The 20,078-nt window shown below is 40.6% G+C and overlaps 1 protein-coding gene across 1 annotated transcript in view; it reads right to left on the reverse strand.

The window, feature by feature from the left end:
* Window positions 1–20,078, reverse strand: part of cacna1da (calcium channel, voltage-dependent, L type, alpha 1D subunit, a) — a gene marked incomplete at its 5' end in the record, with an annotated part of 90,342 nt that overhangs the window by 5,255 nt on the left and 65,009 nt on the right. Inside the window, 14 exons of the mRNA XM_080424779.1 lie at window positions 508–534; window positions 1,600–2,018; window positions 2,969–3,085; window positions 5,327–5,463; window positions 7,860–7,961; window positions 8,174–8,276; window positions 8,855–8,951; window positions 9,168–9,295; window positions 9,913–10,066; window positions 11,093–11,184; window positions 11,778–11,843; window positions 12,448–12,576; window positions 14,020–14,052; window positions 19,643–19,726. Coding sequence (XP_080280905.1) covers window positions 508–534; window positions 1,600–2,018; window positions 2,969–3,085; window positions 5,327–5,463; window positions 7,860–7,961; window positions 8,174–8,276; window positions 8,855–8,951; window positions 9,168–9,295; window positions 9,913–10,066; window positions 11,093–11,184; window positions 11,778–11,843; window positions 12,448–12,576; window positions 14,020–14,052; window positions 19,643–19,726 — 1,688 coding nt within the window. The remainder of the gene's footprint in view (window positions 1–507; window positions 535–1,599; window positions 2,019–2,968; window positions 3,086–5,326; window positions 5,464–7,859; window positions 7,962–8,173; window positions 8,277–8,854; window positions 8,952–9,167; window positions 9,296–9,912; window positions 10,067–11,092; window positions 11,185–11,777; window positions 11,844–12,447; window positions 12,577–14,019; window positions 14,053–19,642; window positions 19,727–20,078) is intronic.

Below are 20,078 nucleotides of genomic sequence, written 5' to 3' on the forward strand. Positions count from 1 at the left end.
GTCAGCCTACTGTCCTATCAATTATAAAGGCATAAAAAGCCCCAAAAATAAATAGATATTAAAAATATATGATTTAATCGCAATTATAGTGTGCAGGATCAATACAATATGTATAGACCTTTTATCAGTCAATGTGTCCAATTAAGGTCTTAGAACCGAAATGTTGAATTTCCTCAAAATAAATGTTTGAGGACGCATAGTGTGCAAGAGTCTCAATTTATGTTTTGGCCACTCATAATCAACATTTTCTTGACTTTACTTTCAATTTAGTCAACACAAACGAGCACGTGATAGAGATGGGCATGACTGGCCAGCATATTGCACGTACTATCACTGACGTAGCAGGGATGCAATCATTCAGTGTCCCAAAACCAAGTCAAAGTGAATCAATGAATACGGTACATACAAATACTATAGATTTGTATATACCGTATTTATAGCGTATTTATACAGCCCCCCCCCCCCCACCACTGTACTGCTGGAGCCATACCTAGGAAAACAACATACCTAACATAGGTCTCATAGTAGCGCCTTCTGTCCAAGAGAGCAGAGAAGGATGGTTGAGAGAAAGCATTTTGGTTAGGCAGGAGAAAGGGGAGAGTGGAGAGAGAACAAGAGATAACAGGGTGGAGAAAGGATGACATACTGTATATATAGTATATTAGTATATATATATATATATATATATATCATACAGTATATGAGGCATATACAAGCATTCTCATATATATGCATGAGGGAGGAGAGAGCATGATAAAGGTGTGGAAGAGCGTTGGGTGACAATTCAATTTTCACTACTAAAGATTGGAAACGAGCTGGAGATAATTTCTCTTTGGTAAGGTGACAGGAATGAAATTGTCCCCCAACTTCTTTTTTTTAACCCATTAAAAACCGGGTAAGCATCCATGTCATTTTGGATTTTTGTGCGTTGTAAAAAATAGCAGAAAAACAAGCTCGCAGAGCGTCAGGAGCGGTGTCTTTTATGCATTGTGCAATGAAGTGTTTAACCCATTCAAATCCGGGAACGCATCTGTGTCATTTCACGATTTCTTTGGCTATTCAAAAATAGCAGATATACAAGCTCATAGCGCTTGTAGATCTGCTATTTTGCAAGATTTTTCAAAAATCAATACTTTGAATAGCCCAAAGTATAAAATAATGGTTAAAGTGGTTGCTTTCCCGGTCTTAAGGGGTTAAACTACAGGTCTGAGACAAGAAGAGCAGGTTTGATGAGGAGAAACTGGTTCCTGTTTAAAGTTGCCAAAAATGTATCTTAAAGGGATAGTTCACCCCCAAAACCCCCTTTTTTTCTATCGATTACTCACCCCATGGAGACTTGAATTCATGGATATTTTTCAGTTTTTGTCGCATTCCTAAGCCAATAATTTGACACAAAGAGTCTCCTTTGTGTCTCCTACCGGAACCGCTGCCTACCAGGTCATCAAATTATTGGCTCAGGAATGTGACAAAAACCAGAAAATCTCCATGAATCCAAGGCTTCATGGGGTGACTAATCGTTAGAAAAAAAATATTTTTTTTGGGTGAACTATCCCTTTAATCATTCCTTTAAAAAAATCGTGCTGCCATTAGTTCCATTACCTTTGCCCCTGTGGGGTCCTAGGCTTGTCGTAGTCATAGTAGGCTCCGCGGTGGCCACCTGGGACGCCATTCGGAGGGCCGCCATGATCGTAGTATCGATTGTGGCCCCCGCCGTTGGGCAGGCTGGACATGTTGGCGTTGTTGAGGTTGATGTTGGTAGATTTCGGCGACTTGCCGTAGGAGGAGTTGTGGTTGCGGTTGTGGTGCTGGTGGTGCTGGTGATGGTGGTGGTTGTTGTCGTCGGGGTGGGACATGGCGTTGGCGCGGCACAGGCGCCCCACCGGCTCGTCCATGTCGTTGTAGTGCGGCGGCGGCTGCACCTGAAGGGGCCGTTGCGTGGCGTTGGTTTGGTGGCCGTTGGAGCGGCGGTGGCCGCCGTTCATCTGGTTGACGTGGTTGCCAAAGAGGCCGCCGTTACGCTGCAAAGGAACACTCGTGGTCAACGTTTTAGAGTGGCCTCACCACACTCGACACAGCAGAGGAGGAGAAGGTGCTTATTTGATGTTAAGCTTTCTTTTTCAGAAATTGTTATGGGCAAAAATAAGTTCAAAAGCTGGTTCAATGGCATATGGCATAAGGGGCCCTATTTTCGCCAGTGCCTTACCCATTATCCGTAAACTTCTTTGCCATTTTTTACTATTTTTTGTCAACTAGCCGATCTACATCGACACATTGTGAGCTTGTAGATTGGCTATTTTAAATATTTGAAAATGTTTTTAAAAATAGTAAAAAATGGCAAAGAAGTTTAGGGATAATAGGTAAAGCACTGGCGAAAATAGGGCCCAAGGTGAATAAAATGAATGCAGACTTTTGTAGTTTGTTTGAACTACAATGGAGGAAACAAAACAGAAACAAAGAAATTCAAATGAACTAAATAAAGCTAAAATTTTGTTATATACAATTGTACTGTTATGTAGACTAGTGTGTTCACTCAGTGGCTGTGTATATATTTTTATTTATATTTTTGTTTTCAAACAGTTTTTATGATGTTTTGCATAGTAGTGTATATCTGTCTGTCATTAAATGTCTCTATGAATTTAGTAGGACCCCAATGGAAACAAGCAATAGGCTTTCTTGGGTTTTAAATCCTCTTAGCTGAACTTGTATTGAACTGTACTTTCCTGTGCTTTTTTTCTGCAAACTGCTAATAAAATATTCAATCAATCAATCAATCAAAGTGTATTGTGCTGTTTTACGTTCCACTAATTTAGGCAAGGATGTCTGTCAAGACATAAATGTCTTTCTATACAGTATGTACATTACCAAACTAAAGAACAATTGGGTTGCCCTCATATTCCCAGGTCAATAATTAACAAGCATAATATTCAACCGAGTATACCTCTCAGGCAGGTAAAATTGAATTAGTTACCCTATAAACCTCCTCGTCTTCCTCTGGAATAAAGTCTACTAGATCGTCATCTTGCAGATCACATGATATCGCTCGGCGAATTTCGGGGCCAATATCATGCAGCGTGCGAAGGCCAGCCTGCAACCACAACAAAAGCACTAAGGGGGGGCTACGGCCAGGACCCTTCTCTGAGCCAGAGATTCCTTTTTGCATTACCAAAATGTAACATCATAAGCCTGATTTATGCGTCACCGAATGACGAAGTTGCACGCTGAAAATAGCCGATCTACAAGTGCACACTTAGCCTGGCATGGCCAGACTAATATCACTGTGTAGATATTAGTCTGGAATCTCTGTGTGGAACCTGTATTTCCAAGGGGCGAAAAAAAAAATGCCTCAGGTGATAAACCCGCCCCATATTTGCATACTGGGCCCTGATTGGTCCCTCACTACTTCGGAGGGAGTGAAATCCAATCACAACTGAGTGGCGCCAGACCAAATCTGCCGAGGGCAAATTTTTTTTGTTGCAATGGCAGATTCGTCTGGTTTCCAGGCTAGTGCACACTAGCGTGTTGTTGATGTGGCGCGTTGTTGCGCTTGCAGATCGGCTATTCCCGGCGTGCGACTCCCGTCGTACGACAGAGTATAAATTAAGCGATACAAATCACAAACACACATACAGGGACATTACACACAGCAGCACTTCTGCTGGAATATGCATCACCCCCTGACATTTACAATGCAGACCGTGACAGATGGGAGACACTGCGAGACAGACACATGTCCTCTCCTGAATGTCCTGCTGTGAATGTGTGTTATTATTGACTGAGCTGTACTGTATTATTGTAGCAGTATAACCTTTTTAATTTATCTTCTTTGTCGTGCACATATTTATTATTAAGTGTAGGCTAAAGCATAGTGGGTTTAAATGACAAATCTGTAGGCTGGTCTGAGAAGCAGCTTATAACAAGGTGATCAGGTTTCAACCCTATAGGTTTATGATGATAAGACACATACTGTATGCAGTGGTGTAAAGTAACTACGTACATTTACTCAAGTACTGTACTTAAGTACAATTTTGAGGTACTTTTATTTTACTGGAGTATTTCCAATTGTCTGTACTTTTACTTCTACTCCACTACATCTCAGAGACAAATATTGTACTTTTACTCCTCTACAATTATTTGAAAACTTTAGTAACTAGTTACTTTGTAGATTATTATTATAAAACATAAAATAACCACTTCAGCCCTATATGCAATCTGGCCATTTGAAAATAGCCGATCTACAAGCTCAAAATGCGCCGTGATGCAACGCATTGTGAGCTTGTAGATCGGCTATTTTCAAAATATTTTTAGACATGTTATACATTTGAAAACTTGTGAAATCTGACATTCTGCGTAATGAGTACTTTCTACAGTTTGATACCCATACTTTTGCACTTTTACTCAAGTAAATTTTGAATTCCAGACTTTTACTTAGTAACAGAGTTAAGTTAAGTAAAAAATTTGAGTACTTTTTTCCACCACTGCACATTATATGCCTTGAGAGCCCAACAGAAGGGTAAACGGAAACAAGGCGGGGTTCATGTGGACTTCATGAGCCAATGGGTGACATGCGATGCATGGAAATTCACATATTGTCGCGGTCGGGCGGAAACCTTGTACGTCCCACTCCTAAACCATTACTGCTCAGGAAATGAAAAGAAAGAATTCCAATGGATCCAATGTAGTTTTTCTACAATTAATGCTTTTCATTGGTTCAATATTTATAAAACCAACAGACACACTACAACTACCCTACATCACAACGCTTCGCGATGCGTTGTGAGCTTGTAGATCTACTATTTTTAAACATAAAGAAATTAAATATGGAGATACGAGGTTACCGCCCGACAGTGATGATATGATGACAACGATGGATGGACTCAGACAGTGACACACACTTAACATCATCAGTACCACACACTGTAAAACTCTGAGTGTTCATTTAACTATAGTAGTTCACACGCTATAGGACCATGAATGAACCCACAGGAACAAAACAATACTGTACATTCATATCACTGAATGACCTGCTGAATTATAACACAAGTCACATCATTAGAAACATGTCTTCACACAGAACTTAAACACAAAACCCCATTGCACATAATATACATTACGTTTTCACACACAGATCCTAATGTTCTCTCATTATCTCTCTCTCACACACACACACACACACACACACACACACACACACACACACACACACACACACACACACACACACACACACACACACACACACACACACACACACACACACACACACACACACACACACACACACACACACACACACACACACACACACACACACACAGCGAAGCCTCACCTGCAGGGCGATGGCGGTGTTGTTGTTTTGGGAGGAGGGCGCACCCACCAGGCCTTCCTCTTTACGTTTTTTGAATTTCCTGAAGTAGTCCTGTATCAGGAAGGTGGCATAGAACTTCCCCACGGTTACCTCATCATCTGAGTGAACAGACCACACAAATGCTTCCTGGGTCAGACTCAGCAGGACCACTACACAACGAACGAACGAACGGCACCCTGGGAGAGAGAGCCTGCGGCCATGACCCTTCTCTGACCCGTCTCCTTCGGGGTATACAGCACGCTGGGACCAAACCTCATGATGTCACACAAGTACGTATAAGCACGTCTTACTGTATATATATATAGTCAATGGGCGATGCGCTCGTCAGCACCGACCAACCTTCAAAATAAATTCAAATCATATACATCCATCTTGATGGTGTATATACTGTACCTCAAATCAACGAGATCCTCGTCTGTAGTTCAATGAGAACAGAGAACCAGATGTATGCTACTATTTAACACGTATTCAACAGACAGACAGACACTTTACGGTCACCGCTGTTTGCTGTTCTCTATCCCCAGTGATGGGCTAAAGATAGAGAAAACGGAACAAGCGGGGTCAAGTACAAAGTGCCAGTTAACAGGACCGCATTGCTTTAACACATCAAAAAGTATTTATGTTTTTGTTCTTAGCTGCTTTGATCCATGGCACATCCACCGTTTAGGATCTACTCACAGACAACATATTTACTGTTGGTCCATCTCTACAGTTTATGTCTGACGATGCCATTTAACTTACTCCACTACTTTAGCACATGCAAGCAAGCAGAACTAAGCATACATGTCAGTAGGTTAGTTAGTAGGTTAGTGTTTCTGCTCGTGTTGACTGTCTGTATCTGTATGTAATCAGTACTGTACAGTATGTAATGGTGTTTGCATATGTGTATATTGTTTTGTTTTGTTTTGTGTGTGTGTGTGAGTAGAATCATTCTGAAGCAGGGGTCTGAGTCACTTATTATACGTAACAAGGACGCTGGGGACAGAGATCGGAGAGACAGAGGCAACGCTAGTTCCATGCCACCACCCTGAAACAGAACTGCTTCAGAATATTCTGAAGCACTTACAACTGTTTGGATACATAGATATATACAGAGAATGAAGGAGAAGCTGTGGGAGCTCAAGCATGTGAGAGAAGGACGCAGATTTAAGACAACAGAGAAAGAGGAAGAGAGAGATAGAGAGAGATAAAGGGAGAGAGAGAGAGAGAGAGAGAGATAGATAGAGAGAGGAATAAAAAGAGAGAGATTAGTGGAAAAAGACATAGCATGCATTGGCACAGTGGTCTACAACAGTGTTTCTCAACATGGGGTCCGGGGACCCCCAGGGGTCCGTGAGGGGGTTCCAGGGGTCCCCAGAAAAATGACTTACAGTTAGGAACCAAAATGGAGCTGTAATAGGTCTGTAACTCTCAGAGGTATATTTTACAGTGCAGATTGGGGTCCCAGAAATGAAAAATAATATCAAATGGGGGGGTCTGTCTCCAAATGCATATCAAACTGGGGGCCCTTGAATTTAAAAAGGTTGAGAATCACTGGTTCTACAAAGGCCATGCAAGCCCAAAGCCTAAGTGATCTCCATCAGCATCCAGGACAGGGAAGACTGTAGATAAAACACACACATGGATGAGGACAACACTGCTGAGCAGAGCAGAAATGGCCGGATACAGCTGTCATTTGTGTATGAGACAAGGTTATTATAGTTAACGAAAACTATCGAAATAACAAAAACGATTAATTTACGTTAACTGAATGAAAAAATCTAAGTGAAACTGTATTGTGAAAATTATAAAGGAAAAATTCATTAACTGAAAAAACTAAAAGAAAAACGATAACTAACTGAAACTGTATTGTGTGTTTACAGACAGTTTTGATAGACAAAATGCCCTTAGTTTTCGTTTATGTCAAATTATTTATAAGCTTGATCTGTAACTGAATATATTTTTTAAATGCTATCTTTTCTTGAGTTTTTATCACACAATACTTACTCTGGCCCTTTTCAATCCTGCACCTGACTGTATGTGTTAATTTGGTACAGGATTAAAAAGGGCCGAAAGTATAAAAAAACTAAAACTAATAAAAACTAACTAAAACTATTAACATTATCAAAAAATAAAAGCTAGCAAATCCGCTCTAGAAACTAATTAAAACCAACTGAATTAGAAAACAAAAAATTCTAAACTAACTAAAACTAAACTAAAATGAAAAATCCACAACTATAATAACCTTGGTATGAGAGTGTCTGACTGTTTGACTGCATCCTATTATGAATGAGGATGAACACATGTATTTTAGCTAGGAGCGAAGGGAGTCTCTCTTCTCTGCACAGTTTAAACATGGAAACATGGGGAACGGAGAACGTAATAAGCCTGTGTCATTTGGTGTATAGGTTCCTCCAATGAAGTTTTATGTGTATAACGTATCGCTGGGGGGGCTTTCAGGCACATGGAACGATTTGCTTGGACACTCAGACAGACACAGGCTGTATTCACTGACCACCAGCAGGGGGCACCACTTGGTCTAGCAGCTTTGTGCTGGTCCTCTTCCAGATTTTTTTGATGACTGCTCGGAGCTCCTCGTTGGCCTGCTCTAGATTACCTGCATCAAGAAAAACAACAACAACACCCTGAGAAACTAGCTCACAAATCAATGGCCCTTTAAGCCTGATTTATACTTAGTCGTATAACGGTGTCATGCAACAGAGTACAAATTAAGCATTTTACAATCCACAAGCTGTAATAACTGAAAGCAGGGAACACTGAATTTTATGTTTGTGGGGCAGTGGTACAGTACAGTAGTTTGTCACATACCGTCAGTTTTTATCTTCAGGGCTGTGCGTACCAATGCAAACAGAGTGGCATTGAACATGACCGTACCGTCACTGTTGAGAGGCATGTTCATGGCTACCAGTCTCTGAAAGAAAAGGGGTTTTCGTCAGGTTGTAATATAGGATAGCTTAATCCATTAAGACCGGAAATGCATCTGTTCATTTTAATATTTAAATATTTCTTTTTAAGATCTTAAGATTTCTTTGGCTATTTTCTTTTTAATCGTGGAAAATTTGTGCAAATCTTGGAATATATATATATGTTTTAAAGCGAATTTTTTTTACTCTGATCTGTGCTTCTGGGGGTTCCCTGGAACAACATATTTTGAGATGGTTTGCGGCGAAATACATATCATTTTGGGGGTCCTTCACATGGAAAAGTTGGAGCACCACTGATATAGTTAACATACTTGAAGATTTGAGTTACAAATGTTCGCTTTAAAAATATATATTCAAAGATTTGCACAAATTTTCAAGATAAAAAAAAAATAGCATATATAATAGCTCATAGTGCGGCACTCAGTGCCGCACTATGAGCTTGTATATCTGCTATCTTTGAATAGCCAAAGAAATCTTAAAATGACACAGATGTGTTCCCGGATTGAATGGGTTAAGAACTGAATGTGAGGAGAGGAGAAGAGAAGGGAAGGGAAGGGAAGAATACCTTGCAAGCCACTCTATGAGGACATAGTTTCCCAAAGCCGAGAGGAGGCTGGATACGGCGGAGCAGAGTGACGACATCCAGATGCTTAATTCTGCCCCTGTATGAGATGAAAGCCCAGATATAAGTGTCACTTATCAACGCACTTATTGAAAAGACAAACTGCTTTAATCAGACATACGGACGGTACATCATAATCTCTATATAGATAGATGTAGATATACAATAGATATTAGGCATGTAACGATTCATTCACCAAACGATACGATTCGAATCACGATATAGGTACAGTATAGACATACAATTAAGCACATACTTAGCCTCTGGGTCGTACTCTGACCAGATTCTCTTCAACTCGTCTAAGTGATGTGGGCCCAGAATGGACCAATCGCGCGTCAGATAGTCAAAGTTGTCCATGATGACGGCCACAAACAAATTGATGATCTGGAAGAAGCACAACAATAGACAATAAGGGTTCTAGTACATCTTCATGCCTCCAATTCTGGTGATGTGTACAGTGTATGGGTTATGTACACTACCAGGGGTCATCGCCATGCTGGTGTGTCATACATATTCTAAAAAAAAAACTGGAGACTTGACATTCAGTAATTGGGTCTTATGATCAAAATAAGAACATTATAATGTTATGTAAAAAACACAGACACATTTGTCCGTGTACGGACACATTGATGACCCCTGTCAGTGGTGTAAAGTAACTAAGTGCATTTACTCAAGTACAATTTTGAGGTACTTTTACTTTAGTATTTCCAATTGTCTATACTTGTACTTTTACTCCACAACAATTATTTGAAAACTTTATTTACTAGTTACTTTGCAGATATAAATATATTACATTATAATACGCACATTAACCACTTTAGCCCTATTTTATACCTAGGCTATTTGAAAATAGGCGATCTACATTAAAGTACTTTTTACTTTTGGTACTTTAAGTATATTTTGAGTCCAATACTTTTGTACTTTTACTCAAGTAACATTTTGAACTGAAAAGAATTAAAAATGTAAAACTTAAATTAGAAATTACACAAGAATGTTCGTACCAGGAAGGCGCAGAGCATGTAGAAACTGATGAAATAGATGATGGCAAATCCACTGCCACAGACATGCTCTCCGGGTGACTCTGACTCCGGGTCGCACAGCTTCCCTGACACACACGCCAGCATGATCTCCTGCCAGGATTCCCCCGTTGCCGACCTAAAACAGTCATAGTCATTTAGTCATAGTCATTTTGAATAAAAGTCTGTTTAGTTTTAGTCATATGTTAGTCACCTGAAATGTTTTACTTTTAGTCTAGTTTTAATCGACTAAATATCATAAGATTTTAGTCGACTAAATTTACAGTTGATTCAGTCGACTAAAATTTTGTTTTGGCGGGCCGTGATGGCATCGGAATGATTGTCACTTAGCTGCATGCCGAAAATAGCCGATCTACAAGCTCACAACGCGTCGTGAGCTTGTAGATCAACTATTTGCGGTCTGTGACACCCGCGTGCAACCATGATGACTTGTCTTAGTTTTACTGGATCTCTTCTCCACTAGTCCCTCCAAAACATTTTAGTCTGGTTTTTATTTGTTGACGAAATTGTCAGTATATTTGGTAATTTAGTTTTAGTCATCATAGCTTAGTTTTTATTTCGTTTTCGTGAGTGAAAAAAGACAGACATTTTTCATCATAGTTTTAGTCGACGAGATCAACACTGCTCTGAACAATGTACGAACGGCAAAGCTATATCCATTTCCCGTCAAAACTTGAAAATCTCAAGTGTTTGCGGCCCACCCATCTGACCACTTAAAGGAGTAGTTCACCGCAAAAAAATACTTATTTTCTATCAATTACACACACCATGAAGCCTTGAATTCATGTATATTTTTTTACGTTTTTGTCACATTCCTGAGCCAATAATTTGATGACCGTCAGAGAGTCTTTCTCAAAGAGTCTCCTATACTGGGCAGCCACCCGGTCATCGAATTATTGAAGGCTTCATGGCGTGTGTAATTGATAGAAGTAATTATTTGGGTGAGTACTCCTTTAAATTAACATTAACTTCACATTTATCAGTATCACAATAATGAAAAATAACCCCGCCCCCCCAAAAAGAAATGTTTTTGTATTTTATATCAATGAATCATCATTACAATCTTAGTGTTTTGCCAATTAGCTGGGGGGTCCACTTGCAATATCCTCAAGGCCCAGGTTGAGAACCAGTGCTTTTACTTTACCTAAAGAGCAGCAGCACAGCCTGAGGAAAGGTCTGGAAGTTGTTGTTCCTGTTGATCTGCGTGCCGTCCACCATGGCTACCTTGCCAAACATCTGAAATGGAATCAGTCAGTCATTTGGGTAAATATAGCAAGAAAATGCCAAGCACAGTCAATTCCTCAGTTACAGTTTAGACCCACTAGTCCAGGGGTCTTCAACAGGGGGTCTTCTGGATTACTTTAGGGGGGCTGCCAAATCTTTGTGTAATTTTATATTTATTTTTACCTTAACCACTTGAACCCTAGCATCCCTTTTCTGAGGAGAACTTTAGCCAAAAATAGCAGATCTACAAGCTCACAATGCCTCGCTCTGAGCTTGTAGATCGGCTATTTTAGACCTTATTATGGTAAAGACCTTATTATGTGGACATGTATGTACAGTATGTGTGTATATTGCCATCCATTGGTTTTACTTACTTATTATAGCTTTTATTATTGTTTTGTTTTTAAGTGTAGCCCTTTGGGACATGATGATAAAATGGCGCTTATTAAATTTGCCAAATTGTAAGACCAACATGCCCAACAACATGGGTGCTCGCCCATGAAAATGACAACTGCATTAGCTGGAACACAGGATTTTTTACCGTGTGGTTGGACTAAATAGAAATGTGATGAAACAAGCAATTTCCAACAAGCTCAGTCACTGACCTGCATGCCAATAACGGCATAGATGAAGAACATCATGGCTATCAGCAGAGCCACATACGGTAGAGCCTGAAAACAAAGAACATGATTAAGATCCATGAATCCCAAGCCATGGGAGATTTCCCCCTTGAATCACTGAGCGGTCAACAGCACTGCAGCTCACCTGCAGTGTTGATTTCGTCGACTAAAACTATGACGATAAATGTTCGTCGACTACCTTTTTTCACTGACGAAAACTAAATCAAAACTAAATCAAAACTAAGCTATGACGACTAAGACTAAATATATTACAATTTCGTCAACAAATAAAAACTAGACTAAAATGTTACGGAGGGACTAGAGAAGAGATCCAGTAGAACTAAAAGTCATTTCTTCAAAGTCAAAATTCATTTTATGTTTGGTTGCGCTCGGGTGAAAATAGCAGATCTACAAGCTCACAACGCGTTGCGAGCTCGTAGATCTGCTATTTTCAAAATGCAACCAAGTGTAAAATCAGCCATTACATCAATATTTTTTGGTCGACTAAATCAACTGTATATTTAGTCGACTGAAACTAGACAAAAACTAAAACATTTCAGATGACTAAAATATGACACAAACTCAATGGAAATGTAGTCAAAAGACTATGACTAAAACTAAATCAAAATTTGCTGTCAAAATCAACACTGCTCACCTGGAAAGATTTGATGAAAGTCCACAGCAGGGTGCGAATGCCCTCCCCTCGACTCAGCAGCTTGACCAATCGCATGACTCGGAACAAACGGAAGAAGGTGATGGAGATGCGAGCACTCTCCTCTGTGTTCTGTTGGGGGTGAAAGCATGGTCAGAGAACGGGAGGGCAACGGCGAGTTCACTGCAGGGTACCTGGCGGTTGCTTTGCTGGATGATTGAGGCCTAACACAGATACATATGGGCTGGCAGCATCACTGCATCCTCAGCAACACGGAGAGTCATCAACTTAGGTTACAATTTAACCCATTAAAACCCGGGAACGCATCTGTGTAACCACTTAAACCATTATTTTATACTTTGGCTATTCAAAAATATCAGATATACAAGATCATAGCGCGGCAGTCGGCTTGTAGATCAGCTATTTTTGAAAAATCTTGAAAATTCGTGCAAATCTTTGAATATACATATTTTTTAAAGCAAAAAACTCAAATCTTTGCTTCTGGGGGTCCCTGGAACAATTGAGATGGGGGTTGGCGGCCAAAATACATATAATTTTGGGGGTCCTTGACATGAAAATGTTTGAGCACCACTGATATAGAAACATTTTTTTATAGGTTAGGATTTGGAAGACATTTTGTAGAACCGGCACCTCAGGCCTTAATGGGTTAAACGAAGCATAGCTTCCTTGGCTGATACCATGGAGTACAATTATAACAGAAAAATCGTAAGCATGCCTTTTTTTGGCCGTGTTCTTATAGGCGAACATTTTTTGCCTACAGTTGATGAGCCAGAGTTGTGTCCCCATGCAGTGTGGCTTCAGCTGATATGTTTCTGTGAGATTTGTTTCGAAAGCACCGACAGGGGCCTTGCTACTGTACAGAACCTACAGGGGAGGAAGCAAGGAGGCAAGCATGCTGGTAAAACCTCGCCATACTTGACAGGACACATCTGCACAAGCATGGCAACCCTCTGTCCAGAGTCACTGCATGCGGAGTCACAGTGGGAGTCACCAACCCGTAGTGGGTCAGCTAGGAGGTTCAAAAGGTCAAAGCTGGGTGACCTGATCCTAGGATAGGGGAGGGGGAGGGGGAGGGGGGGGGGGCATCCATGGGTCACTCACCGCCCCACGCGAGGTGGTGGAAGTGACCATGTACTGTAGGGTTGTCAACTTTACAAACGTGAGGAGCGGCCCCTCCCACAACAAAACAAACAAAACAAACAAAGGACTCCTGCCGCTCCCACTCCTGCGCCACCACGTTTGAGTGACACTCTGCTTAAAAAGACAAACAATAAAACAAAACCAAACAACTCCAAACAGTTGGAAGAATGAACAGCAAAGTCTAGAGGATATATTTGCAAACAAAGAAATGAAGGACACATCTGAGAAATGAATGCGAGAATTCAAAACAGAGAAATGGAAACCTTGTCGAGAACAGAAAGGAGGTTGAAAAAAGTGATACGATAGGTATTGTAGACAACCGAAAAGCAAAACAAAACAAACAAACAAACAAATGCAAATATAAACATGGGCATGGCCCTGAGAGTGTGGGGGGGGGGGGGGGGGGCATCTTACCCCCGACTCATCCACCTGAGGAGCCTCCGTTGGCTTTAAAATCAAAGACCTGGATTAATGACTCATTATACAACGTTACCAGAACCCGCAGGTCTCCAATATGTTGGGACACACAATAAACACATGACATTGTACAAGCCCTTACAGAGTAAGACTACACCAGGACACACTACTACAGTATGCATCACTATGCTTATGCTTATCACACATACGTACAATATAAAACTGACAGGACTATACTTATTCTTATTGTTACACTATGACATTAAACACAGGCATTCATTGACAGTGCAGTTACTCTAATGACAAACATACAATGACATCTTAATGCTTTAAACACATAAGACTGCACCACAACAAAAGGGGTTCTTAATGCTGAGCATGTGCAAGGAAAACTGACAAACATCAGACGACTTAAACACTAGGTAATACTGAAGACTGGCACACAACTTTATCGCTCCCCCGGGTAATGGTAATGGCTGGCACAATTAAATGGTCTTAATGGTTTATACATGTTTGAAATGCTTGGGGCTCTATTGACAGTGGTAATGAAAAGCTAACTGACTGGCACAAACCGGTTTTATTAATTCATGTCACGGTAAAGGCACTATTAGTTGTCGGCACACAGCCCAATTTCACACTATAGGTTTTTTTCGAGTAACCCACAATATACACACACACCAACGTATAACTTTAGATCAGAATAATACTGTATATTGTGTCCACTGTGCATTATTGTTACCAACCACACACACACACAAAGAATCTACATGTATAAGCTGATGTCAAGGCAAAAAGGCCAACAGCTATCTCACTTTAATCAGGATTGTGATGAATTAATGAAAAACAAGTATTTAAAATGGTGTGATGTATTATAAGTGTAAATGAAAGTCAGTTCTCGCTGACCAAAGAACTTAAGAAAAAATATAAAGTAGTCTGGACTTCCACACAAATCCACACCACCACACACACGCACACGCACACACACACACACGCACACACACGCACACACACGCGCACACACGCGCACACACGCACACGCACACGCACACACACACATACACACAACAAGTTTGATAAATTTGATAAAATGTGAATAAAACGTAATAACATCATCCCAAAATCGACAGAGTCCAGTCTATATTTGTATGTGGAGAGAAACCGAGTAATGAGGTGAATTTTACTTTGTCACAGTGGCCGACACACTGAACCTGCATAATGAGATGTATGGCTTCACAGCAAAATAATGCGAGCAACTCAATATTGCATTGCACGGCGGTGTCACAAATCAGTTATTGTTGACAATGACACTGTTGTGCTACGGAATATAAATCAGGCTTAAAGGTCAGCTGAAGGCAGCACTCAGCACTGGAAAAAAACTATTAAAGAGAGAAACTCCAGACAGATAATGGCTTCATTCAACATCCCCTCAGCCCAGGAGTTTCACACGCTTTCAATGTGAAGTGCAGAATAAGCAGAAATAATAAACGGTGGTATTAGCCTGAGGAGGTTCTTTAGCTAATCCTGGTCACAGCCTTGATGGAGCATGCGTTGAGCACTGGCACGTTTGCAGACAAGCACCGCATACATACAAGATATTTTGATGGGGGGAGGGGGGAGCCATTGGTGAACTGATAAGAGCATCACAGCAACCCATGCATTGTCAACAGTGCCCTGCAACAAAGCCGCCACAGGAGGGCGCTCTCTGCACAGTGCAGTGCAGAGAGAAATGAGTGAGTGAGGGAAGGAGACGAGGGCAGAGGGAGGACGAGAGAGAGAATACGAAGGGGGTTGGAGAAAAAGAGAGAAACAAATAATAAAGAGGAGGAAAAAAACTGACTCAGAAAGAATGAACAGGGGGAAAAAAAGACCCCAAAAAAAAGACAGAGGTTTAAAGGGAAAGAGGGATAGAGGTAAGTTTTGTAGAACTTGGTCATGCACCTGACTGGAGTCTACACACCTGCTCTACAAATGAGTTCCGTTCTGAGCTTTAAGAGCTCACTACAGGAAGATAGAGCAGAACACAGAGACAATCACTCACAGAGACACAAACACAAGATCAACAAAGAACCTCAAACTCAGCTGCAATAAACCTCTGGGGGGGAATGATTACAACAATCACAACATCTCCCCGTTTTTATTCTTCAATCTCCAGTCTTACCTGATGACTGGATGTGAATGAGCAGGACTAAAAACTCTGAAATACGTTTTTATCACGCTAATTCCAATGAAGTCTCTCGTCTATCCAGGTTGTGTGTGTGTCTGCTGTCTATACCTTCACTGGAACTGTATAATTAACAATGATGCTTTACAGTGTGAAGCCGATTCAGCCTACACAAATTTAAGGAAACGGAATTCAAATATATGACAATATTTGCATTATTTTACATGAATGATCGCTGTCGTTAATCGATCCTCAACATAGTATAAGGGTGGACATGTCCAAGCTCTGAGCTCCAGGGCCATTCTGTCTGGAGGTTATAAGATCGGGTATGGCAAGAGAGAGAAAGGAAAAAACTTCACAGAGGGTCTATGGGAGAAACTGACCGGAGGGGTGGTGGGAACTGGGTGAAGGTGGGTGACCATCTGTGAGGGGCATGACATGGAACGAACGGATGTTAGTCCGACACCTCACACACGACTACTGCACATGCACTGAAAGAGACTCCAACACCTAACACGTCTACTGCACATGCACTGCTGGCAAAACTCAAGAGTGAAATGGATAAAGCATACAGCAGAAACATAGCCTAGATCAGCTATTACGAATGCATGAATCTAGTTTTTTTTTTAATCGTTGCTGATCTAGTTGATCTATGTGTCCAGTTAACACAGAGGAGCAGCCGCATGCAATGACAGCACGCCACAAATAACAGGTGAAAGACGCCTCACAAGATCTGCTATGAAAGACCTTGTGAAATCAATATCACTGTAAAACAATCATGGTTTACACACAGAGATATACTCACACACACACACACACACACACACACACACACACACACACACACACACACACACACACACACACACACACACACACACACACACACACACACACACACACACACACACACACACACACACTACTGTATGTACACATAAACACCCATGCATGAACATTCACCATCTATACTGTACACACCACAGATAGTTGAAACAATGTTAGTGCCTAGTACACACACACACACACACACACACACACACACACACACACACACACACACACACACACACACACACACACACACACACACACACACACACACACACACACACACACACACACACACAAATACACTCATGCACAAATACTCATTTTGAAACACAAACACAGGAAACACTGAGATATGATATAGCTCCAGAAAAACAGCACTGCAGCTCAGAAAATAGAGCACTCAGGAGGGCCTGGGGGTTAGGGGGAGGGGCTGGGGGTTGGTTGAGCAGTGAGACTTCAATACACTGCACCTACAGTAAGCATCATCACCACGTCGTTAGGCCTGTCACGATTATTACATAATCGTATAATTGCAATTATTTGAGATAATCGCAATTATTTGAGATAATCGCAATTATTTGAGATACTCGTCATAATAATCGTTTTCATATTGAAAATGTTCGCACATTTCCGAATATGAAAAAAAGCAGAAAAAGCAGACCTATTTCTGCTTTTTTTTACATGTATAAAATGATTAAATATGTCAATAATTTCTTTGTATTCTTCTGCCTACACATATGTCATGTTGTAGTATGAGCGAATAGAGGAAGGGGATCAACGTCACGTGATGCCTTTGTTTAGCCCCAAAAATCGTCAGCTGGGCCGAAATCGGGCAAAACAAAGATGCTTATTGGTCAAAAGCTCGGATGTGTGTCTCAAAGAATATTTAAGTTATTTGTCATGTCTGCCCTGTGGAATGTTTTATTACCAAGCCTAAATGGCAAACAGAAATAAAACATGTATTCACATGTTCCAATGTTCAACGCCAAACACACAATTAAATCGTTAATCGCAATTATTTGAGTGACAATTAATCGTCAACTTAAATGTGTTATCGTGACAGCCCTACACATCGTCTGGTCTAAAAAAGGAAAATGTGGCAAAATGCCAAACAGGTGATGTTCTTGTGTCAATTTGTGTGTGTGTGTGTGTGTGTGTGTGTGTGTGTGTGTGTGTGTGTGTGTGTGTGTGTGTGTGTGTGTGTGTGTGTGTAGATTACTTATTCTGACCATGAGTGTCACCTGTGTGTTTACTAGGGAAGGTTCAACTAGGTTTTAAAACACTGCCCAGCCAGGCCATAGAGAGAAGAATACTGAGGTACGGGGTGGTTGTAGTAGATTAGTAGTCATCCACCATTTTATTCCATCTTGATATGAACTTGGAAAGGACTGATTCAGTCACTGTTACAGCGACCTTAAGGATAAACACTTATTCTGTGCTTTTTGTTGTACTACAGTCAGAATTGCATACAGTTTGTATATTTTTTTTGCCCAAGTCAATAAAACATTAGATGACTAATTTTGTTCTTAATCCATTAGCACCGTAAAGGGGTCCCAAAGATAAAGTTGTCATCAGACGAAGTACACACAAAAAGACATTTTTCTTTTTGTTTATCATTCCCATACTTGCCTCAACAAGTTTCTATGGAAACAAAATGAACAGGAGTAAGAATTAGACAAGCAATAAAAAAACATTGCAAGCCAACGTTCTCTAACCATAATACCAGTTTAGGTTCCCAAGAAAAAAAAACATGGGACACCTTTAATGGAACATAATACATGTGCACTTTCAGGTCAAACGTAAAACATTGGCATGTTCTCCAGATAACAGGTCATGATTCCTGTAGCAAACATAACTGTAAACCATCATTCACAAGTCTACATGCAGAGGTTGTTAATACAGTGACCTACAAGGGAGGTTAATTCAATGGTTAATTCAATAGACAGAGAACATCCACCAACAGACAATGCCAAATTGATACTACGTCGTACGATGGTGTCCTGTGACGAAAACAGCTGATGTACAAGCGCACACAACACGTGTTGTGAGCTTTTAGATCGAATATTTTCGACACAGGACACTGCCGTGTGTATAAATCAGGTTTAAGAATCAAAACTGAAGCTTTACAGAAAAAGCCAAAAGCCAACAATTCTGAGCAAGCTCAAATGTATTTTCCATTAAAGGGTTAGTTCACCCAAAAAAAGTTTTTCTTGTTTTTGTCGCATTCCTAAGCCAATACTTTGATGACCAGTGGAAAGATACTATATGTCATTCGGTCATCAAATTATAGGCTTAGGAATGCGACAAAAACGACATTTTTGAACTGAATTCAAGTCTCCATGTGAGTGAGTAATCGATAGAAAAAAAGTCATTTTGGGGGTGAACTGTCCCTTTAATGATTATATAAAATAAGAAAGTTATGTTGAGCAGGGTAGCTTTTCATAGAGTAGCTAAAGCTAACATTCAGAAGTGGAGGCCTCTACTAAGCACGCAGGACACAAATCAAATTCTAACATGACACAAAGAGAGATTCACAGGGATACTTTGAAACTGTATTCGAAATTGCCACTTGGCTTCATTGTAAGGCTTCAGTTCCATGATGGAGGCAGAAAAAGCAGTACTTACGTTCACTTCAGTGATAGCAATATCGACGACGCTACCAACAACAATTAAGGCATCAAACGTGTTCCAAGCATCAGGGAAATAGTGCTGTTAAATGCATATACAACATGTACGGGGAGGAGAGATGATAATGAGGTCGGTGGGAGGGAGAGAGAGAGAGAGAGAGAGAGAGAGAGAGAGAGAGAGAGAGAGAGAGAGAGAGAGAGAGAGAGAGAGAGAGAGAGAGAGAGAGAGAGAGAGAGAGAGAGAGAGAGAGAGAACAGGAAAGAAAGAAATTGAAATTGAATGTGTAAAGGGATTGATGAAATGGCAGGGTCAGAGGAGTGGACAAGAGAGAGAAAAACAGATCAGATATTAAAAGCTACAATCCGTAACTTTCATGTCCGGCACTCTGGATCTGAACCCTGGTCCCCAAAAGTTTTAATGTTGAGTTATAATT

This window comes from Gymnoscopelus braueri (genome assembly GCF_963280865.1).
Source record: "Gymnoscopelus braueri genome assembly, chromosome: 3".
NCBI classification, from domain to species: Eukaryota; Metazoa; Chordata; class Actinopteri; order Myctophiformes; family Myctophidae; genus Gymnoscopelus; species Gymnoscopelus braueri.